General features: G+C 43.7%; 1 protein-coding gene and 2 non-coding genes across 3 annotated transcripts in view; 2 read left to right on the top strand and 1 right to left on the bottom strand.

Annotated features, from left to right (window-relative positions):
* LOC126092066 (derlin-1) overlaps positions 1–6,427 on the top strand; it is a 156,744-nt gene extending 150,317 nt beyond the window's left edge. Inside the window, exon 7 of the mRNA XM_049907480.1 lies at positions 6,013–6,427. Coding sequence (XP_049763437.1) covers positions 6,013–6,145 — 133 coding nt within the window. The 3' untranslated portion in view covers positions 6,146–6,427. The remainder of the gene's footprint in view (positions 1–6,012) is intronic.
* Positions 6,428–13,721: 7,294 nt separating this feature from the next.
* On the bottom strand, positions 13,722–13,796 carry Trnal-caa (transfer RNA leucine (anticodon CAA)). The gene has a single exon. It is a non-coding gene; the product is annotated as a tRNA-Leu (tRNA).
* A 3,048-nt stretch (positions 13,797–16,844) lies between these two features.
* Trnas-uga (transfer RNA serine (anticodon UGA)) lies at positions 16,845–16,919 on the top strand. The gene has a single exon. It is a non-coding gene; the product is annotated as a tRNA-Ser (tRNA).
* Positions 16,920–24,499: the final 7,580 nt, after the last annotated feature.

The following is a 24,499-nucleotide window of genomic DNA, read 5'->3' as shown; positions in this document are numbered from 1 at the left end:
GGACATCAAAGTATTTGGAAGATCAGTTGAACAGAATGGACAGTGTCCTGAAAGGAGGATATAAGATGAACATAAACAAAAGCAAAACAAGGATAATGGAATGTAGTCAAATGAAATCGGGCGATGCCAAGGGAATTAGATTAGGAAATGAGACACTTAAAGCAGTAGATAAGTTTTGCTATTTGTGTAGGAAAATAACTGATACTGTTTCATTAGAGTACTTGATAGATTTTATATATAAGACCTTGGTACAAACTACCCAAAGATGACATGCTCTCACAATATACGAACAAATATATAAAAGTTATTTTAAAGAAACTACATACTGTCATATTTACACCAATGATGAATGATAATTAAATATAATTGAGAACAAAAGCACATGCAGGTTAACTAACAAATTTCTGTAAAATAATTATAATCTTCCTAGTTGTAAGTATATCAAAACATGAGCCTTACATATAAGAACTTCGCAACAACTCCTCGAAAGTAACCTTCTCACAAAATAGCGTATAACATCATAGATTTTTTTTATGCTACTGACCATTAAAAATGCTACACCACTAAAATGACGGGCTACAGATGTGAAATTTAGCCAAGAGGAAGAAGATGCTGTGATATGCAAATGATTAGCTTTTCAGAGCATTCACACAAGGTTGGCGCCGGTGGCGACATCTACAACGTGCTGACATGAGGATAGTTTCCAACCGATTTCTCATACACAAACAGCAGTTGACTGGCGTTGCCTGGTGAAACGTTGTTGTGACGCCTCATGCAAGGAGGATAAATGCGTACCATCATGTTTCCGACTTTGATAAAGGTCGGATTGCAGCCTATCGCGATTGCGGTTCATCGTATCGCGACATTGTTGCTTGCGTTGGTTGAGATCCAATGACTGTTAGCAGATTATGGAATCGGTGGGTTCAGGAGGGTAATACGGATCACCGTGCTGGATGCCAATGGCCTTGTATCACTAGCAGTCGAGATGACAGGCATCTTATCAGCATGGATGTAATGGATCGTGCAGCCACGTCTCGATCCCTGAGTCAACAGATGGGGACGTTCGCAAGACAGCAACCATCTGCACGAACAGTTCGACGAAGTTTGCAGCAGCATGGACTGTCAGCTCAGAGACCAGGGCTGCAGTTACCCTTGACGCTGCATCACAGACAGGAGCGCCTGCGATGGTGTACTCGATGATGAACCTGGGTGCGCGAATGGCAAAACGTCATTTTTTGGATGAATCTTGGTTCTGTTTACGGCATCATGAAGGTCGTATCCATGTTTGGCGACATTGCGGTGAACGCACATTGGAAGCATGTATTTGTCATCGCCATACTGGCGTATCACCTGGCTTGATGGTATGGGGTGCCATTGGTTACACGTCTCGGTCATCTCTCTTTCGCATTGACGGCACTTTGAACAGTGGACGTTACATTTCAGATGTGTTACGACCCGTGGCTCTACCCTTCATTCGATCCCTGCAAAACCCAACATTACAGCAAGATAATGCACGACCGCATGTTGCAGGTCCTGTACGGGCCTTTGTGAATACAGAAAATGTTCGACTGCTGCCCTGGCCAGCACATTCTTCAGATCTCTCACCAATTCAAAACATCTGGTCAATGGTGGCCGAGCAACTGGCTCGTCACAATACGCCAGTCACTACTCTTGATGAACTGTGGTATCGTGTTGAAGCTGCATGGGCAGCTGTACCTGTACACGCCATCCAAGCTTTGTTTGACTTAATGCCCAGGCGTATCAAGGCCGTTATTATGGCCAGAGGTGGTTGTTCTGGTTACTGATTTCTCAGGATCTACGCACCCAAATTGCATGAAAATGTAATCCCAGGTCAGTTCTTGTATATTTGTCCAATAAATGCCCGTTTATCATCTGTATTTCTTGTTGGTGTAGCAATTTTAATGGCCAGTAGTGTATGAGTATAATATGTAGTCATAGGAGCAAAGACATAATAGCATAGTTTACTACTAAAAGTCATCCATAAAGTAAGTTATAATGAGCCAATATATCTACAGATATGACTTATTTCTACATAAAAAAAATCACAAGTTTCACTAATGTATACAACGTATAATGCGTCAGTTTTAGATACTTGAAAATGGTACAAGGCCAAAATTGTACAATTATACATTAAATAAAGAGAATGTCAGCTGAAGCCATCATGAAATCTTTCAAAAAACTGATATTGGCTGAAGTGGGGAGGATAAAAATGGACATTGGCAATGGCAAGAAAAGAAATTGTGAAGAAGAGACATTTGGTAACATCGGATATAGGCTGAAGAGCCAAAAAAAAAATGGTACACCAGCCTAATATTGTATAGTGCCCCCGCGAGCATGCAGAAGTACTGGAACACGACTTGGCATGGACTCGACTAATGTCCGACTTAGTGCTAGAGGGAGTTGTCACCATGAATCCTGCAGGGCTGTCTATAAATCCGTAAGAGTACGAGGGGGTGGACATCTCTTCTGAACAGGACGTTGCAGGGCACCCCAGATATTCTCAATAAGGTTTGTCTGGGGAGTTCGGTGGCCATTGGAAATGTTTAAACTCAAAAGAGTGTTCCTGGAGCCACTCTGTAGCAATTCTGGATGGTTGAGGTGTCGCATTGTCCTGCTGGAATGCACAATAAACGTGAATGGATGCAGATGATCAGAGAGGATGCTTACGTATGTGTCACCTGTCAGCCACGTCTAGATGTATCGGGGGTCCCGTATCACTCCAACTGCACACACGCAGCACCATTACAGAGCCTCCACCAGCTTGAACAGTCCCCTGTTGACATGCAGGGTCCATGTATTCATGAGGTTTACTCCATACTCGTACATGTCAATCCACTTGATACAATTTTCCAATCGTTAACAGTCCAATGTCGGTGTTGACAGGCTCAGGCAAGGCACAAAGCTTTGTGTCGTGCAGTCATAAAGGGTACGTGAGTGGGCCTTCAGCTCTGAAAGCCCATATCTGTGATGTTTCGTTGAATGATTTGCACGCTGATGGCACTTGTTGATGGCCTAGTATTGAAATCTACCGCAATTTGCAGAAGGATTGCACTTCTGTCACATTGAAAGATTCTCTTCAGTCATAGTTGGTCCCATTCTTACAGGATCTTTTTCTGGCTGCGGTGATGTCGGAGATTTAATGTTTTACTGGAGTCCTGTTATTCACAGTACTCGTCTGAAATGGTTGTATGGGAAAATCCACACATCCCCACTTCCTCGCTACCTTGAAGATGATGTGGTCAGACTCAATTAAATCTTCATAATGTACGATTGTAGCAGCAGTAACCAACCTAACAACTGCACCAGACGCTTGTTTTCTTTTATAGGCATTGTTGACTGCAGTGCCATATTCTGCCTGTTTACATATCTCTGTATTTGAATATGCATGCCTATACCAGTTTCTTTGGCACTTCAGTGTAGATTTAAGTGTTAGGAAGTCTTTTCTGTAGATATTTGTTTGGAGTGTAGCCAGCCACATGTGGAAGTGAAACATGGACAATAAACAGTTTAGACAAAAAGAAAACAGAAGCTCTCAAAATTTTGTGCTATGGAAGAATGTTGAAAATTATATGTGTTGATCACATAACCACTGAGGAGGTATTGAATAGAATTGGGCAGACAAGAAATTTGTGGCACAGATTCACCAAAAGTAGGGATCAGTTGATAGGACACATTCCGAGACACCAAGGCATCACCAATTTGGTAATGGAGATAAGTGTCGGCGAAGGGGGGGGGGGGGGGGTAGAAATCGTGGAGGGAGACCAAAAGATGAGTACAGTAAATAGACAGAGAAGGATGTAGGTTGCAGTAGTTATTCAGAGGTGAAGAGGCTCATACAGAATAGAGTAGCATGGAGACCTGTATCAGACCAGTCTTCAGGCTGAAGACAATAATAATAATAGTGGAGTATGGTGGTCAGCAAGTTTAAAAAAAAAGTATTTTCAATCATTTATATTATATGTAAGCCACAAACTTTATCTAGGCTGCTCATAGTACACTCATGTTCAGAAAAACTTGAATAATTAGAGATAGGACATTCATATTCACAGGACACGTACAATAGTAAGTTCTGCAGAAATTATTAGCATTTGTCACCTCATTTCAGTATGTGTGCTGTTGCCTAGTAGGCACAGCATCCACCATGGGACCTAATAACATGTTCCAAGCTAGATAGCATCCTGTGGTATAGGAAATAAACAGAACCTGGATTTGTCTGAGAACACTATCTGATGCCATTCCCTTCTCCAGTTCGTTCTATACACCATTGCCGTCTTGTATGTTTCTGCCCACTCGTCAAAGATAGGCAAGAAGTGGACGATGCACACAGAACCCTTGCTGCAATAAACGGCGACGGACTGTCACCCCTGATAGTGTACAATGTGTTAAACTGTTCCACTGTTGCAACAGACCCGAGGAGGACACAGATCTGTCCTGAAATTCAATTCAGTTGAAGTGTTTATCTTGTCGGGGTGTGGTGTGGGTGGTGCGACCTGACCCATCTCGTCGTGTTGTACGGCCTTCCATAAACCATTCTGCGTGCAACCATTGCCGCTCGTATGGAATGAGATGTGCAATTTCCCAGATAGATGCATCACATTCCCTCATGCCAATAATGCGCCCTCTTTCAAACTCATTTATTTGATGGTACAGTTCGAGCATATGTCTACGAGGCTTCCTGCATGTCTGCTCAAGTCACACTGATCCATTACGTTCAGTTTATAGGAACAACAAGAGCTGCTGGCACATTTAACGCTAAGTGGTGGTGTGCCACACTATTGATGTTCACCTTGAACCCGTGGGCCGATGTGGTTCTAGTGTTAATCATTTCTACAGAATGTACTAATGTACATGTCCTGTAAAATGAACATCCTGTATCTTGTGTTCAGGGTGTTCTGTCTTTCCTGAACATGAGTGTATGTTACTCGCCTTACTGAAACTCTTTCATCATGTGATTTGGTGACTTTCCATTTTTTACCAAGTTGGTATCAACATTTTGAAGACGAAGACCGAGCACAGCTCAGGTCACAACATTATGTCAAAAAGAGCATGGCCGAATACAGGTCAAGCATTGGTTTTCTTGATGAACGAGCCACATATCACTCAAAAACTGGACTCGTTTCATACAAGAAAAATGTATGGATGTCTCGATAGCTGTTCTTCAACTGGTGCTATCTTTTATTGTCTGTTTCTGTATTTATTTCAAAAGAAACATTAGTGGACGTAACAGCTGCTGTTGTGATCGATGAGCCGATAAGGTCAGTTTGATATTTGTTACATTTTGGAGTTTGCTGTAGTTCTGCTACAGATATGTAACATTTATTGAATGGTGATGAGCTGCAGATAGGCACAACAAAAAGACTGACAGCAACTAAGCTTTCGGCCAAATAGCCAAAGAGGCCTACATTAGAAGTACACACACACACACACACACACACACACACACACACACACACACACACGGCCATAGTCTGTGGCTGTTGAGGCCAGACTGTGAGCAGCACTGCATGATGGGAGAAACACCCCAGTAGTGTGGGTAAGGAGGAGGCTGGGGTAGATTGGGGGAAGGATAGCAGGATAGGGGTGGGGGGGGCAGTAATGTGCTGCTTGTGGGAGCATACAAGGATGAGGTAGGGAGAAGGTAGGGCAACTGACAGTGGATTGAGTGTTGCATTTGCAGCAAAGTGTTAAGTGTGAGTAGTACATACATTTCATAATCTTATTTAAAACGTATTTGTAAGGACCTACCACACAGATAGTCCGTGGTATTGTACAGTTTGAACCATAATGTCTTTTGAAACTATGTAAATTGTTTGTTGTACAAATATTTACATGAAATACTGCAAATTATAATTATTTAATATTTGTAACCAGTTTATTCGAGTGTCTTCAGTCACATTTGACACACTGCAGATGAAAGCAGTAATGATACATCAGTCTTACATTCTGTTATTATTAGATGTGAGGCTTTTTTTTTTTTTTTCTCCGTTTCAGGTACAGGTGGTTCCCAAACAGACAAGGATCAGTGCACGGTTTTGGTGTCCCACCACAGAGCCGGCGGCCAGCGGCCGACCCTCCAGGGGGGCGCCACAACTGGGGCCGTGGATATGTTCTCGGCGAGGAATGAGCGAGCTGCGTGGAGCTATCATAAAGCAAATTTATTGAAATCTTATTTTCCTAAAAGATGTTTGTTTTGCTTAAAGTGTATAATATTTTAATAACTTGTTAGGTGAATGAAGGTTTCAAGATCAATAACATGTGCTGGCATAAATCTTGTTTTATTGATGATTGTTCAGTGTGCAGTTTATTATCTTTCATGAGAGTGAGAGATAATGTTTGTCATCTTAGGTATTATTTCTGTACAGTTACTTAATCACTTAAAGGCATAAGTAATACTAAATGCAGAAAAGGGAGGATTATTTGTTTTACACTTCCAGAGCAACTTACTGAAAGTGCAAGTACTATTCAGTAGTAAAAATAAAGGTTGTAAAAGAACAGTGATGTGTATGTATGAAAGTGAAAAAAGTAAAAAAATAAAATAAAAAATAGACAATATTCTAACATTGTCAGTATTCTTTCCTTAAAAATTATTTAGTAAGCCATTTCAAATCTTTAGCATTTTTTTGTGGCCTCCATGTGTGTTACGGAGGGTGCATGCTGCAGTAGCTTTGGAAATAAGTCCACATAATGACCAATCACTATTCTACCATTTTGATTTAAGTGCACAAGATGGTTACCAAAGAATGTACTCTCATGCTAATACTTGCAGAGACGTGATAATCTTTGTTCCTCATTATCCTAACTATAGGTGGGTCTAAGGATCTGAGCAGAGTAACCTCTCCTTCTATAAGCTTTCTTGACCTATCCCTCTTTCCTCACCAAGAAAGGAACTAATAATTCCAAAAGTTAGGATATTGGCAGTGTTAAGAATTATATAGTTCTATACTAGTCTTCCAGTTTCAGCCAGGAATGTGTGTGCGTCCAGTGTAGCAGATTGTAACCACCACATATTGGTTTCCAGATATTAAAGCTCTGTTGGTATGATAAAAATGCAACTTACCAGGACTCCAGGAATGCTCATAGTTGGTCTGTGGTTTCATTTCTGCAGATGCCCAAGAGCAGTTGTCAGTGTTTGGCTGTCAAGTTTTAAGTAAAGTTTAAAGGATCATGTGATCCAGATAAAATGACAGCTGAGTTAACCAAATAAATAATTCTGATGTAAGTAGTACACTGCAAATACCGTGTATAGTTTATGTAACATAGACTGCCAGCTTCTTGTATGACAGAGCTGAGTGAGATATTTAAAGAATATTTCGGGTCAAAAGAGAGAGTCAACTGGTAATTAAATTGAAATGCCTTCTTTTAAAGTATCAAATGTTACATCATTGTGAGTGGTCAGTTTGTGGACCCGGAGGGGACGTTAACTGTTAGTGGTAAGTGTGGCCCTAGGCAAGCAGTGACCGGTGGGCACAGGCTTTTCCCCTGTGAGGCCATGCAAGGTGATTGATACAGAATGGCAACAGCAGTGAACGAAATATCTTAGATTTCCTGAGAAACCAGTTACAAACCTTACAAACATGATACAATAAAACCAAATACACCATCATGGTGGTGAAATGAGCTCATTGCATTTTTACGCATACTTCTATGATAAGGATAACAATTGAAACGCTGGAGTTATCACATCAAAGTATAAAATTACAATTGACATCAGTAAACACCACAATATGCTAAATTCCAAATCCTGAATGGAAAACTAGGCTATTTTGTGAAAGAGAGATAAGCAAATGTGCCACAGCCATAAATCCTCCACAAACTACACATGATATGAAGGCAGCATGAGTTACATATTTCCTCGCTTAATCATGACAGGTAATGACTACCTATAGCTAACAATTTGATATACTTTAAATGAACAGTTGTTAATGAAAGTTATATTAAACTGGTATGAAAACACAAATAATAAAAAAGAAAAAATTTGCATGAAAGAACACACATCTAGAGAACAGAAGGGAATGCTTTGATTGATCTGTCCACTGATAACTTGTAACTTTAAGTAACTATTTCATATTGTAAAATGAAGTATAGTAGTTTTGCTAATAACAATAATGGAAATTCCTGGATGGAAAAATGTGTAAAGGCAACTACTTACCCATAGAGGATTAGTGTGGGCCACACAGAAACGTGAAAAAGCAGTTAACACTAGAATGAGATTTTCACTCCGCAGCGGAGTGTGCACTGATATGAAACTTCCTGGCAGATTGAAACTGTGTGCCAGACAGAGACTCAAACACAGGAGAGCACTCGCCTGCGAAAGGCAAAGGTTCCGAGTTCGAGTCTCGATACAGCACACAGTTTTAATCTGCCATGGAGTTTCAGTTAACACTAGTTTTCAAGCTCTTGTTCTTTTTTCTACTAAGAGTACACACATTCTCACACACATCCAAACGTACCTGCTTGCAGTAGCAGTAAGACTGATTATTGATTACCGAAAGCAGGTATCTGAACAGCTGGAGGTGAGCTGGGGTAACAGTTAGTGTGAGAAAGGTCTTTCACCAGATTGCTGTGTGGCTGCACAAGGCAAAATTATGAGTGCATTTCGAAAAGTAAAGATACAATGGCTCGCAGTCCTTAAATAGGACATTTATTTAGAAAACGTCAGTTACATCTTATTAACTGGATTATTTGTTATTTTTCGACATAATCACATCCGTTATCCAAACATTTGTTAAGTTGGCGCACAAGCTTTTGTAACCCACAGTCACAGAAGGTTGCCGCCTGTTGTCGGAACCACATTTCAACTTCATCTTCGATCTCTTCATTGTCGTGGAATTATTTTCCACCAAGATATGACTTCAGATAACGGAAGACATTGAAGTCGGTGGGCACGAGGTCAGGGCTGTATGGCGGATGGTCCAGTACGTCCCATTTGAATTGTTTGAGTAGTGCTTTGGTTACAAGTGCTGTGTGAGGCCGAGCGTTGTCATGAAGCAAGCGGACTCCACTTGTCAGCATTCCCCTGCGTTTGTTTTGAATTGCCCTTCGAAGACGTTTCAAAGTCTGGCAATATGCAGCAGCATTAATTGCCGTTCCAGGACGCATAAATTCCAACAGAAGAATGCCTTGTCTGTCCCAAAAAACAGAAGCCATGATTTTCTTCACTGAAATCGACATTTTGCATTTCTTGGCTTTTGGTGAAAGTGAATGGCGCCATTGCATTGATTGTTGCTTGGATTCAGGCGTATGGTGATAAACCCACGTCTCGTCACCTGTCACAATGTGATCAAGGAACTCATCACCTGCTTCAGCATAGCGTGTGAGGAAGTAAAGTGCAAAGCCCATCCTTTTCTTTTTGTGTTCTTCCATTAACAGTTTTGGAACCCAGTGTGCATACAATTTCCTGTACCCTAACTTGACAGCCATGATGTCATAAAGGGTTGTCATTGACACATCCGGTATGACCTGATGCAATTCTTTCAATGTGAGACGTCTATTCACACGAATTGCTTCCTCCATTCTCCAAAGATGGGCATCAGAGATCACGGATGGCCGACCTGTTCTTTATTCGTCATGAACATCGGTCCTACCTTCAAAGAAATGACTACACTATTTCGTTACATTTTGTTGATTCATAATGTTCCCATAAACAGAAACAATTTCTTTGTGAATATCCGCTGGTCGCTAACCTTTTGCGTGAAGAAAATATATGACGGAGCGCACTTCGCATTTGGCAGGATTCTGAATCGGCGCAGCCATTTTAAACACGACCTATTCCAACCAGAAGCAACCTTCAACTGCCAAACAATCACGAGTAGAAAGCTAACGGTTCAAGGTTAACACCAGTGTTGCCAACTTGCTCGCCAAAACTCTTCTGTTCCTCTGGCATATGTTTACTTTCCGAAATACCCTCGTACTTCAGAGGGCAGGGCACATTACGGATTGGGGGAGGAGAGGAAGGTGGTGGCAAAGAGCAAGACATATGGGGGGAGGGGGGCCAAAGAAAGAAAGAAAGAAAGAAAGAAAGAATGAGCCCCTATGAGAGGAGAAAGACTGGTGAGAGAAGGTGAAACACAATCTGCACGGGGAAGAAGTGGTGCGGACAGAAGAGAGAAGGGTAAATGTTAGGTGAGGCAGTGAGAAACAAGTTAGCAGAGGTTTAGGCCAGGGGGCTGCAAGGGCACAGAATATGCTGGCGACACATTTCCCATGTGTGTAGTTCAGAGAAATGAAACATCTCGAAGAGAGAATCCAAATGGTCCACGTAGTGAAGCAGCTGTAGAACTCACTAGTGTCGTGATATGCTGCTTGTTCGGCAACTGGATGGTAAAGTTTATAGTTTAGCAGTAGCCATTCATGTGAATTGATAGTTGTTGCTTGTAGTGCCCACAAAGAATGCAGATACATAAAAAAGGCTGCTTTCATACGTGGCCCTTCCTTTCATTGGGTGGGAAATGCTTGTCACTGGACTGTGCATACACCCCCCCCCTCCCCCTCCACTTCCTACGCTGTGGGGCTCACCACTCTTTGGTGAGTTCAGGCTCGGCTACTATGGGGCCACAGCCTTTGCAGCACCTCTTCCCTATCCATGCTGTGCACGTCTATCCTTCTGCTGTTCTTTTTCCCCTTCCCGTGGGGAACATGTCTCAGATATTGTTGGGAATGTATTCTGGGGTATTAATAGCCTGACATCAGAGCAGCCCCTCATCTATTTTTTCTTCCTTCCTTTCTTCTCCAGCTCCTACCCTTCCTTTGCTCTGGAATTTGAGGTTCCTCTCTGCTTCTTCTTCCTCCTCGTGAGCTCGTGAAGGCCGGTCCGAATGTTGGCACGTAACAGGTGACACATTTCCCAGTTCCGGGTCAACACGCGAGGTTCGCACTTACTCCTCGGACGGGCCAGGCCCAGGGAGGGGTGATTGCCTGAGCTGTTACGTCCCCAAACTGCCAGTTGGTCCGTCTGTCTGGAGTTGGGGAGATACACTCCTGGAAATTGAAATAAGAACACCGTGAATTCATTGTTCCAGGAAAGGGGAAACTTTATTGACACATTCCTGGGGTCAGATACATCACATGATCACACTGACAGAACCACAGGCACATAGACACAGGCAACAGAGCATGCACAATGTCGGCACTAGTACAGTGTATATCCACCTTTCGCAGCAATGCAGGCTGCTATTCTCCCATGGAGACGATCGTAGAGATGCTGGATGTAGTCCTGTGGAACGGCTTGCCATGCCATTTCCACCTGGCGCCTCAGTTGGACCAGCGTTCGTGCTGGACGTGCAGACCACGTGAGACGACGCTTCATCCAGTCCCAAACATGCTCAATGGGGGACAGATCCGGAGATCTTGCTGGCCAGGGTAGTTGACTTACACCTTCTAGAGCACGTTGGGTGGCACGGGATACATGCGGACGTGCATTGTCCTGTTGGAACAGCAAGTTCCCTTGCCGGTCTAGGAATGGTAGAACGATGGGTTCGATGACGGTTTGGATGTACCGTGCGCTATTCAGTGTCCCCTCGACGATCACCAGTGGTGTACAGCCAGTGTAGGAGATCGCTCCCCACACCACGATGCCGGGTGTTGGCCCTGTGTGCCTCGGTCATATGCAGTCCTGATTGTGGCGCTCACCTGCACGGCACCAAACACGCATACGACCATCATTGGCACCAAGGCAGAAGCGACTCTCATCGCTGAAGACGACACGTCTCCATTCGTCCCTCCATTCACGCCTGTCGCGACACCACTGGAGGCGGGCTGCACGATGTTGGGGCGTGAGCGGAAGACGGCCTAACGGTGTGCGGGACCGTAGCCCAGCTTCATGGAGACGGTTGCGAATGGTCCTCGCCGATACCCCAGGAGCAACAGTGTCCCTAATTTGCTGGGAAGTGGCGGTGCGGTCCCCTACGGCACTGCGTAGGATCCTACGGTCTTGGCGTGCATCTGTGCGTCGCTGCGGTCCGGTCCCAGGTCGACGGGCACGTGCACCTTCCGCCGACCACTGGCGACAACATCGATGTACTGTGCAGACCTCACACCCCACGTGTTGAGCAATTCGGCGGTACGTCCACCCGGCCTCCCGCATACCCACTATACGCCCTCGCTCAAAGTCCGTCAACTGCACATACGGTTCACGTCCACGCTGTCGCGGCATGCTACCAGTGTTAAAGACTGCGATGGAGCTCTGTATGCCACGGCAAACTGGCTGACACTGACGGAGGCGGTGCACAAATGCTGCGCAGCTAGCGCCATTCGACGGCCAACACCGCGGTTCCTGGTGTGTCCGCTGTGCCGTGCGTGTGATCATTGCTTGTACAGCCCTCTCGCAGTGTCCGGAGCAAGTATGGTGGGTCTGACACACCGGTGTCAATGTGTTCTTTTTTCCATTTCCAGGAGTGTATGACCTGAGGTGTGAACAACCATCTAAGGTAGGTGAGCCCTCCTCTGAGGGAGGAGTGCGCCATCAGAGAAGCTGACAGACGTGGGGTATGAGCCAATCACCATCTCAGTCTACATCTAGTAAACATAAACAGAATTGGACTAAAGATTCAAAGAATCTCCCTCCTGCACCTTGGTTCACACACTGAAGGTCAGTCTTTTGCTATGGTTAATCTGTTTATTATTCAGGAAGGTGTTGATGCTGTTTAGAGCCCTGTAAAATCTGCTCTCATTTATGCAATGGCACTTTGCTTTTGGAGAGTACTTGTAAATCTCAAGCCCAACAACTGCTTGCAGAATGAGATTTTCACTCTGCAGCGGAGTGTGCGCTGATATGAAACTTCCTGGCAGATTAAAACTGTGTGCCCGACCGAGACTCGAACTCGGGACCTTTGCCTTTCGCGGGCAAGTGCTCTACCAACTGAGCTACCGAAGCACGACTCACGGCCGGTACTCACAGCTTTACTTCTGCCAGTACCTCGTCTCCTACCTTCCAAACTTTACAGAAGCTCTCCTGCGGACCTTGCAGAACTAGCACTCCTGAAAGAAAGGATATTGCGGAGACATGGCTTAGCCACAGCCTGGGGGAGGTTTCCAGAATGAGATTTTCACTCTGCAGCAGAGTGTGCGCTGATATGAAACTTCCTGGCAGATTAAAACTGTGTGCCCGACCGAGACTCGAACTCGGGACCTTTGCCTTTCGCGGGCAAGTGCTCTACCAACTGAGCTACCGAAGCACGACTCACGGCCGGTACTCACAGCTTTACTTCTGCCAGTACCTCGTCTCCTACCTTCCAAACTTTACAGAAGCTCTCCTGCGAACCTTGCAGAACTAGCACTCCTGAAAGAAAGGATATTGCGGAGACATGGCTTAGCCACAGCCTGGGGGAGGTTTCCAGAATGAGATTTTCACTCTGCAGCGGAGTGTGCGCTGATATGAAACTTCCTGGCAGATTAAAACTGTGTGCCCGACCGAGACTCGAACTCGGGACCTTTGCCTTTCGCGGGCAAGTGCTCTACCAACTGAGCTACCGAAGCACGACTCACGGCCGGTACTCACAGCTTTACTTCTGCCAGTACCTCGTCTCCTACCTTCCAAACTTTACAGAAGCTCTCCTGCGAACCTTGCAGAACTAGCACTCCTGAAAGAAAGGATATTGCGGAGACATGGCTTAGCCACAGCCTGGGGGAGGTTTCCAGAATGAGATTTTCACTCTGCAGCGGAGTGTGCGCTGATATGAAACTTCCTGGCAGATTAAAACTGTGTGCCCGACCGAGACTCGAACTCGGGACCTTTGCCTTTTGCGGGCAAGTGCTCTACCAACTGAGCTACCGAAGCACGACTCACGGCCGGTACTCACAGCTTTACTTCTGCCAGTACCTCGTCTCCTACCTTCCAAACTTTACAGAAGCTCTCCTGCGAACCTTGCAGAACTAGCACTCCTGAAAGAAAGGATATTGCGGAGACATGGCTTAGCCACAGCCTGGGGGAGGTTTCCAGAATGAGATTTTCACTCTGCAGCGGAGTGTGCGCTGATATGAAACTTCCTGGCAGATTAAAACTGTGTGCCCGACCGAGACTCGAACTCGGGACCTTTGCCTTTCGCGGGCAAGTGCTCTACCAACTGAGCTACCGAAGCACGACTCACGGCCGGTACTCACAGCTTTACTTCTGCCAGTACCTCGTCTCCTACCTTCCAAACTTTACAGAAGCTCTCCTGCGAACCTTGCAGAACTAGCACTCCTGAAAGAAAGGATATTGCGGAGACATGGCTTAGCCACAGCCTGGGGGAGGTTTCCAGAATGAGATTTTCACTCTGCAGCGGAGTGTGCGCTGATATGAAACTTCCTGGCAGATTAAAACTGTGTGCCCGACCGAGACTCGAACTCGGGACCTTTGCCTTTCGCGGGCAAGTGCTCTACCAACTGAGCTACCGAAGCACGACTCACGGCCGGTACTCACAGCTTTACTTCTGCCAGTACCTCGTCTCCTACCTTCCAAACTTTACAGAAGCTCTCCTGCGAACCTTGCAGAACTAGCACTCCTGAAAGAAAGGATATTGCGGAGACATGGCTTAGCCACAGCCTGGGGGAGGTTTCCAGAATGAGATTTTCACTCTGCAGCGGAGTGTGCGCTGATATGAAACTTCCTGGCAGATTAAAACTGTGTGCCCGACCGAGACTCGAACTCGGGACCTTTGCCTTTCGCGGGCAAGTGCTCTACCAACTGAGCTACCGAAGCACGACTCACGGCCGGTACTCACAGCTTTACTTCTGCCAGTACCTCGTCTCCTACCTTCCAAACTTTACAGAAGCTCTCCTGCGAACCTTGCAGGACTAGCACTCCTGAAAGAAAGGATATTGCGGAGACATGGCTTAGCCACAGCCTGGGGGAGGTTTCCAGAATGAGATTTTCACTCTGCAGCGGAGTGTGCGCTGATATGAAACTTCCTGGCAGATTAAATATCCTTTCTTTCAGGAGTGCTAGTTCTGCAAGGTTCGCAGGAAAGCTTCTGTAAAGTTTGGAAGGTAGGAGACGAGGTACTGGCAGAAGTAAAGCTGTGAGTACCGGCCGTGAGTCGTGCTTCGGTAGCTCAGTTGGTAGAGCACTTGCCCGCGAAAGGCAAAGGTCCCGAGTTCGAGTCTCGGTCGGGCACACAGTTTTAATCTGCCAGGAAGTTTCATATCAGCGCACACTCCGCTGCAGAGTGAAAATCTCATTCTGGAAACCTCCCCCAGGCTGTGGCTAAGCCATGTCTCCGCAATATCCTTTCTTTCAGGAGTGCTAGTTCTGCAAGGTTCGCAGGAGAGCTTCTGTAAAGTTTGGAAGGTAGGAGACGAGGTACTGGCAGAAGTAAAGCTGTGAGTACCGGCCGTGAGTCGTGCTTCGGTAGCTCAGTTGGTAGAGCACTTGCCCGCGAAAGGCAAAGGTCCCGAGTTCGAGTCTCGGTCGGGCACACAGTTTTAATCTGCCAGGAAGTTTCATATCAGCGCACACTCCGCTGCAGAGTGAAAATCTCATTCTGGAAACCTCCCCCAGGCTGTGGCTAAGCCATGTCTCCGCAATATCCTTTCTTTCAGGAGTGCTAGTTCTGCAAGGTTCGCAGGAGAGCTTCTGTAAAGTTTGGAAGGTAGGAGACGAGGTACTGGCAGAAGTAAAGCTGTGAGTACCGGCCGTGAGTCGTGCTTCGGTAGCTCAGTTGGTAGAGCACTTGCCCGCGAAAGGCAAAGGTCCCGAGTTCGAGTCTCGGTCGGGCACACAGTTTTAATCTGCCAGGAAGTTTCATATCAGCGCACACTCCGCTGCAGAGTGAAACTCTCATTCTGGAAACCTCCCCCAGGCTGTGGCTAAGCCATGTCTCCGCAATATCCTTTCTTTCAGGAGTGCTAGTTCTGCAAGGTTCGCAGGAGAGCTTCTGTAAAGTTTGGAAGGTAGGAGACGAGGTACTGGCAGAAGTAAAGCTGTGAGTACCGGCCGTGAGTCGTGCTTCGGTAGCTCAGTTGGTAGAGCACTTGCCCGCGAAAGGCAAAGGTCCCGAGTTCGAGTCTCGGTCGGGCACACAGTTTTAATCTGCCAGGAAGTTTCATATCAGCGCACACTCCGCTGCAGAGTGAAAATCTCATTCTGGAAACCTCCCCCAGGCTGTGGCTAAGCCATGTCTCCGCAATATCCTTTCTTTCAGGAGTGCTAGTTCTGCAAGGTCCGCAGGAGAGCTTCTGTAAAGTTTGGAAGGTAGGAGACAAGGTACTGGCAGAAGTAAAGCTGTGAGTACCGGCCGTGAGTCGTGCTTCGGTAGCTCAGTTGGTAGAGCACTTGCCCGCGAAAGGCAAAGGTCCCGAGTTCGAGTCTCGGTCGGGCACACAGTTTTAATCTGCCAGGAAGTTTCATATCAGCGCACACTCCGCTGCAGAGTGAAAATCTCATTCTGGAAACCTCCCCCAGGCTGTGGCTAAGCCATGTCTCCGCAATATCCTTTCTTTCAGGAGTGCTAGTTCTGCAAGGTTCGCAGGAGAGCTTCTGTAAAGTTTGGAAGGTAGGAGACGAGGTACTGGCAGAAGTAAAGCTGTGAGTACCGGCCGTGAGTCGTGCTTCGGTAGCTCAGTTGGTAGAGCACTTGCCCGCGAAAGGCAAAGGTCCCGAGTTCGAGTCTCGGTCGGGCACACAGTTTTAATCTGCCAGGAAGTTTCATATCAGCGCACACTCCGCTGCAGAGTGAAAATCTCATTCTGGAAACCTCCCCCAGGCTGTGGCTAAGCCATGTCTCCGCAATATCCTTTCTTTCAGGAGTGCTAGTTCTGCAAGGTTCGCAGGAGAGCTTCTGTAAAGTTTGGAAGGTAGGAGACGAGGTACTGGCAGAAGTAAAGCTGTGAGTACCGGCCGTGAGTCGTGCTTCGGTAGCTCAGTTGGTAGAGCACTTGCCCGTGAAAGGCAAAGGTCCCGAGTTCGAGTCTCGGTCGGGCACACAGTTTTAATCTGCCAGGAAGTTTCAACTGCTTGCAGCTTCGCTCTTCCACGGCTGTGCTGTTCACGTCGAGGCCCGTAGATGAATGTCACTTTTTACCAAAATTTTGTTTATTCTTCTGTTAAACTTGTCGAAGTGAATAATTTAGAATCGTAAGACAGGAAAAATTATGATTGTCACGGTATTTTGCAAAGCAATGATGAATGTCTTGCATGTGTTTGAATATTATTAAAACCAGGTTCAAGTTTGTATTTCAGTGTAAGTAGTGCTGGATATCAGTCTAAAGTATTTCCATTGTTGTTTAGATGAATTACTGCTTTAATTGTTTAAAATGTCAATAGATTCGAGAGCCACATGGATTAAGTTTAGTATTCTTGAAAGACTCGTAGTGACATGAAGTGCTATTTTGTTAGTGCAAAGGTGTTGTTATTTCGATTTCTACAATGGATCCAAATGAAAATGCTGTTCCAGAGTGGAAAGTTAATCCAAATAAAAGGCAAAAGTATGGACGAGTATGGGGTGCTACTAAGATGAGTAACCACAAGCGTGAAACTGGAAAAAACTGTGAGTGTAGTTGATTAAAATATTTTGAGAAAATTAATGAAAGTGAAGGGCAGTCTATTATAAAGCATTTTAATGGGTTACCTGATAAAATGCTGAGAATTTACATTTATCTGGGCTAATAAAAGCCCATTTCATCAAACAAGGATGGAGTCATAAGATTCAAGCAGAGTCTGATCTTCATCATCGTTCATACACATTCAAAGTTTGGGTAAAAAGAGGTGAATTATTACATGAAGAATGTGTATGCTACAAAGCGTTCATAGCACTTCATTGTGTAACCCCTTAACGTCTGCTAACTATTCAACAACAGCTGACAATGTATGGGATGGTATGTTATGGAAGAGGTAAACACAGTAACAGACCCCACTCTATAAGTAATGAAACACAATTAAAGGTCAATGAATATATTCAGTCCCTCAAAGGTCACCACTCTCATTACTCCTTGGAAAAAAAAATCCAAAATATATTTACCAGAGGAACTCAGTGCAAGGATATTACACAAAATGTATAGGGAAATTAATCCAAACAACCCCATTTCATATGATAGCTACTTGCACATTTTAAACAATGAGTATAACATTTTATTTGGTTATTGTAGGTCAGACACTTTGTAGTGAATGTGATTCAATAAAGGTACAAGAGAAACAACTACATGAAGAGCTGCCACTCTTTGCAGAAACTAACAACCCCAGTTTAGTCAGCCAGAAAACAAACCTTTTAAAAAACCTGGCCATAATAAAGGAGCTCTACTTAAAAAGAGCACAAACTTTCTACAAAAGAAAACAAAAATACTGAAAAAGTTATTAAAGTGACACAGAAGAATCTATGGACTTCCAAAAGAACTCGTCTCCAAATATATCGAGCAATATTGTGTACTACAAACACCGGTTGACAATACATCTGTTTAATATCCATGTTCTGACATCTGGTTACTCAGTGTTTTACTGTTATTATCAAACCATTGCAAAGAAAGGATTGGATGAAATAGTATCCATGCTTCCCCACGATATCTTCAATATTTTTCCACCTAAAGTGAAACAGTTACACATTTTCTGTGACTCTTGTGGTGGACAGAATAGAAATTACACCATTTTCTGCTACATTCATTACATTGTAACAACATGGTGCCGTTTAGAAAAAAATCACAATGACATATCCTGAAAGGGGCCACTCTTATTCGGAGTGCGACAAAAATATGGTGCTCATTCCACAGAAACGAATTGCTGAAGTTCCTCAAGACTAGTATGCCGTTATTAGAGATTGCAGCCTAACCCATTCAAAGTACTTGAATGTGACTAGACTCTTTTCAAAGAATGGACATAATTATTTTCTCTTCGAAATTTGAACAAGCCAAAATTATCTATACCTCCTAGACCATTGAATGAAGTTAAAACCGAAGTTCAGCTCCCGCGCCTTCTTTCTCTGAGGACAGGAATCTGCAATGGGCCTTGGGAAACTACAGTAGTGACCACGAAGAGGAAGACAACTGAAGATAAACTAACTGATGGAGAATTCATGTTACCTGGCTCAGCCTACTCGGACTTCATACTAGTTCCACTGTTGAAATGAGTGAATGAATGAATGAATGAATGAGTGAATGAATGAATACAATGAATGAATGAATACAACTGTTCACAAAAATGTTCTGGCATATGTCTGTAAACTGAGTTCTTCTATTCTAAATATAATTTATACTTTTTTTTCCAGGAAATTTCAAGACTTATCTAGTGAGACAAGGAAAAACTGTTGTAAGAATGTACCTCACTGAAGAAAGAATGTTAAAAATGTGAACAGGTTTCATTGTTTTACATTCTTAGAAACTTAAATTTGAGTATTCTATTACTTCCTTAAGATAGAAACCTCATTAACATAAAATAATTAGCGCAATGAATATGAAATGTGTCAATAAAAATGAATATCCATCATTTTTTCCGCTTCTAAATATTCATCAGTTTCAAAAATGTGTTCATTGTTGTTGTTGTTATATAATACTAGTTATAAAAGAGTCAATACTATGCCTAAATGCTTGCTTCATGTTAACCAAAACTGAATTTGAATTAATAAATAAAGGTTCACAAAAAATGGTTTCAAAGCTTAAAAATTGTTTTTCTCTGTAATGGTAAAAAGTGACAGTCATTGTTCCCCCCTCCCCCCCATGTCTTCAAATGTTATTTTTACCTCTGCAGAATGTGCCATACCTTGCACTTCATCTTTACCCTGCTGTGTCTCGGTCCCTCGATGGACTGAGGCATGCTGCAACACGGTTTGCACGCGGAGATGTGTTCTCCACATTTTTAACTGTCATCTTACAATGCCGAACTGTCTTTGTTATAAATCATTGCATGCACCACGTCGTCACATTCTTCAGGATAGCAAGAAAGCTAGCTGAATTTCCCTTACTAGTACTTTTAACAGTTTGTTCAAATGGCTCTGAGCACTATGGGACTTAACATCTATGGTCATCAGTCCCCTAGAACTTAGAACTACTTAAACCTAACTAACCTAAGGACAGCACACAACACCCAGCCATCACTAGGCAGAGAAAATCCCTGACCCCGCCGGGAATCGAACCCGGGAACCCGGGCGTGGGAAGCGAGAACGCTACCGCACGACCACGAGATGCGGGCTTTTAACAGTTTGACTCCCTCTTTCGTCATGTGGGGCAACCTCCGTTCGCTCTCTGGGGCCTCGATGCATTCCTCAAATTCCGGCCTGACCATAGCAGATTATGTCGTGACCATATTGCTATCTCCAACACCTTAGGCACTATTTTGCAAAGAGTTTGAGCTCCGACCACTATTACCCCACCTTCCTCCCGCGAAAATGAGTAGAGGAGGCTCAGGTGACACCTTTCTCCTCTCAGAATCAGGAGTGCTACAATGCCGCCTTTAACATGAGGACGCTAGGTCGTGCTCCCGTGAACTCGATGCCATCAACCTTTATTGGTTTGTCATTTCGTGACCAAATGCTTTTTTCCCCCATTGTAGTGTATGTTTGCCATCCGACTTATTGGTCATTTCAGTGAATGATGCATAGGCTGTCAAGTTCATTTTACTTCTTATCCATTGTAGCAATATGGTGAAGGACATTTAATCTTTAATTTAGGACCTCCGCTGTCTCAACAGTGTATTGTGTGGACCTTTAACTAAGAGGAAACCCTTGTTCTTAGCTCACTTTCCTTCAATTTGGCTTAATGTGTAGTTGCTTTTAATTTCTTTTTCATATTGGTTCTCTGAAGGTATGACATGGGTGCTTACAACCTCAGTTGTCTTTGCATCCCCCTGCCCTGCAAAAAAGAAGAAGAGGAAGAAGAAGCTCTGGACTGCAGCAGGAGATTGTGGATAGATGGCTGGGGCAGGTCTCTTTCACCTGGGTCAACCACAAGGGAATGACTCGGGGGGATGCAGGATTAGTATAAGGAGGGACGAGACATTCTGTAGGTTAGGTGGCCAGCAGAACTCTGGTTTGGGAAACGTGGGTAGGATTATCGGTGGGATATCCCTCATCTTGGGGCACAGAGAGAGGATGTCTAATTCCTTGTGAAGAATATAGTTAAGCTTTTCGAGACCACAGTGATACTGAATGATTAGAGGAATGCTGGTTGGTGGCTGGTTAACAGGGTTGCTGGAGTCAGAGGAGGAGGTGCTACAGGAGATATGTTTATGGATGAGCTGGATAAGAAATTGTCTGTCAGTAGAGGCTGTGGTAAGTTAATCGATGTATTTCAACAACTCCTGCTTTCCACTCCAGAGGCAGTGTCCACGGGTAGCGAGGCTGTGTGGAAGAGACTTTTTGACACGGAAGGGCCGACAGCTGTCAAAGTGGAGGTACTGTTTGTGTTGATGAGCTCGATATGAAGGCTGTAGTTGTGGAGCCATCTGAGACATGGAGATCGACACCTAGAAAGATGGCACGTCGAGTTGAGAAGGACCGGGCGAAGTGGATTTGGGTACAGATGCTACAGTAATGGAGGGAGGAGCAAAGGTTGTCCCTCCCGTGAATCCAGATCGTGAAAATGCTGTCAATGAATCTGAAGCAACGACGTGTTTTCGGTGTTGACTGGAAAGGAAGGATTTCTCCAGGTGAGACATAAATTAGTTGGCATAGGAAGGTACCGTATGAGTACCTATGGCAGTATCACATAGATTTGGCTTCAAAAGTGAAATAATTGCGGGATCAGGATGTGATTGGCAAGGATGATTAGAAAAGAGCTGATGGGTTTTGTATCACGATGATGTTTGGAAAGGTAGTGTTGGAAAGTTGGTGTATAAGGATGTCGCATCCAGAGTGACCAGCAATGAGTCTGGTGGTAACGGGATAGGAACTGCCGAAAGGTGCTGAAGAAAGTGATTATGTCTTGAATGTGAGACAGGAGGTTGTGGACAATAGTTTGGAGGTGTTGGCCAACAAATGCAGAGGTTTGTTTAGTGGGGACATTGTGTCCATCCACAGTGGAGTGACTAGTGGGAAGACCTGTGCGGGTTGGTTTTGGAGAGCAGGTAAAAGATAGGAGTGCAGGGGTTGCAGGTAAGGGAAGGAAATGGATTCAGGTATCATAATTTGAGATGGACCTTAAAGGCCTTAAGGAACTGCTGGTGGTCTTGTTGAACTTTTGGATTTGGACCATGGTCATAAAGTTTGTATGCAGAAGTGTCAGAAAGTTGGCGGAGACCCTCAGCCACTTCCACTATGATTGATGACTATTATGGAGAAGCCTTTTCCTATGGGAAAGATAATCAGATCTGGATTTGTTTTTAGGTTACCAATAGCTGTGTTCTATCAAAGTAATGCTGGACTCATTGGGGAGAGATTTATGAAAGGAAGGGGAGGCCAGGTTAGAAGTGAGGAATTCATGAAAGCTAACCAGAGGGTGACTGGCTATAAGAGGAGGAGGGTCACGGCTGGAGGCAGTTTCTGTGTAGGGTTTTGGTTGGCTGTTGTCAGTGCAATGTGCGGTGAAGAAATTTGTCCACTGCAGAGAACGGGTAAAGGAAACAGGTCCATTACAAGTCCAGCGTGGTTGAATTTGAGTTGTCAGTGAAAGGCAGGGCCTTTAGAAAATACTGAGACCTCTGCAGGAGTTAGTGTTTTGGTAGAAAGGTTGACAACAGTGTTATGGCATGGGTGTTTAGTAGTAGTCTGTTTTGTGAAGTGTGTAGTTAGTTAAGGATATGAAAAGTGAAGTAGTAGTAGTAGTAGTAGTAGTAGTAGTAGTAGTAGCAGCAGCTTTATTCGTCCGTATTTACAAGGTAAAAATAAGCTAATTGATACACACATATATTTACAGATTTCTAGTTAGAGGCAATCATTAGATTTACTCCTGGTACACAATACTTTTTTATAACTTGTTAAATAATGTAATGCCATACTGTTCACTCAAATCTCACTATCAGTCACTGCAAACACTATACACACATTGCTTCATAACACTTCAGTCACTACACACACACACACACATACACACACACACACACACGTACACGTGTGATCTCTGGGCAGTTTTCTGTACCGCAACTTTCCATTTGCTATCCTGAAAAACTGAGTCAGCATCCCTCCATAATGAGTGAGATGTTGAGCTCGGAAAGAGGAAGAGGTGTTAGTATTGTGCTATGCATAGCTTGGGGGTAAGTATTTCTATAAAGGAAAAAAACATAAAGTGAAGGTGTTATGTGGAATTTTAGATGTTTTATAATCATTATTATTATTATTATTTGTTTGTATTACATTTTTTATCAAACCTCTACTCTGTTTTATCTAAGTAATCCTTCAAACTATAAAATGTGTAGCATAACAGGTACTTTTTAGCTACCTTTTTAAATAAGTGTATTTTTACAATTTCTTTTATCTCTTTTGGTAATTTATTGTACAGTTTTATTCCTTGGTAGAAAATGGTGTTTTGAGTTTTATATTTATGTTTTCCTGGTTAATGTAAGTTGAGTCTATCTCTTGTTGAATGGTCATAGACAGAGCTGTTTGTGCAGTACTTACCAACGTTATTTTTCATGTGTACGACTGACTGGTAAATATAGTCACATGAAGCAATTAAAATCCCCAGTGTTTTGAACAGATGTTTACAACGAGCTCGACTAGTATTTTTGGTTATTATTCTTATGGCACTTTTCTGAGGTTTGAAAATTGTGTTCATATTTTGTGCGTTTGTTCCCTAAAAAAGAATGCCATAACTAAGAATTGAGTGTACATATGAATAGTATGTAACTAAAAGACACTCCATGTTACACACTGATGATATTCTGTTTGCAAGTACCTTTGTGTGTTCACACCACTTCAACTGAGAATCAATATTCATTCCTAGAAATTTTGCATTTGTTACACAGTCTATAGAGGTGCCATCTACATTTAATTTTCATTTTTCCTCTTCAAACTGAAATTCATGGCATTAGTTTTCTTTATGTTCAATGTCACTTTATTGCTTATTGACCAATCATAAACTTCCTTGAGAGTTTCATTTGCTTTCTTGGAAAGGAGTTCTCTTGTCTTTTCAGTCACTATAATATTGCTGTCAACAGCGAAGAGAATTTTTTCACCATGAGTAACACTACTGGGAAAGTCATTGATGTATATCAGGAACAGTATTGTATTGCGGAACCCCTATATTAAAGTATTTTGATTCTGATAAGTGTTTTACTAAATGTTTAGATCTATTTGAAGTATGTGTTATCTCTAGTCTTTGTACCCTATCTGTTAGGTATGATCAAAACCAGTCATTAGCTACCCCTCTTTTTCCTAATGCTTCTAATTTATTTAATAGAATCTTATGGTTGACTGTATCAAAAGCCTTAGAAAGATCCAAAAATATGCCTGCGACACACTCATCTTTATCAAGAGCATCAAGTACAACTTTTGTGAATTCTACTATGGATGACTCCGTATTTTTGCCACTTTGGAATCCAAACTGTGATTCGCTTAAAAGATTGTATTTATTCAGGTAATTCATTAATCTGTCTTTCATAACTGCTTCTATTATTTTTGAGAATGCTGACTGCAGGGAAATGGGC

The sequence above is a fragment of the Schistocerca cancellata genome, chromosome 7 (assembly GCF_023864275.1).
Source record: "Schistocerca cancellata isolate TAMUIC-IGC-003103 chromosome 7, iqSchCanc2.1, whole genome shotgun sequence".
Lineage (NCBI taxonomy): Eukaryota > Metazoa > Arthropoda > Insecta > Orthoptera > Acrididae > Schistocerca > Schistocerca cancellata.
Note: the sequence above shows the minus strand (reverse complement) of the source record. Positions and strands in the feature narration are given on the sequence as shown.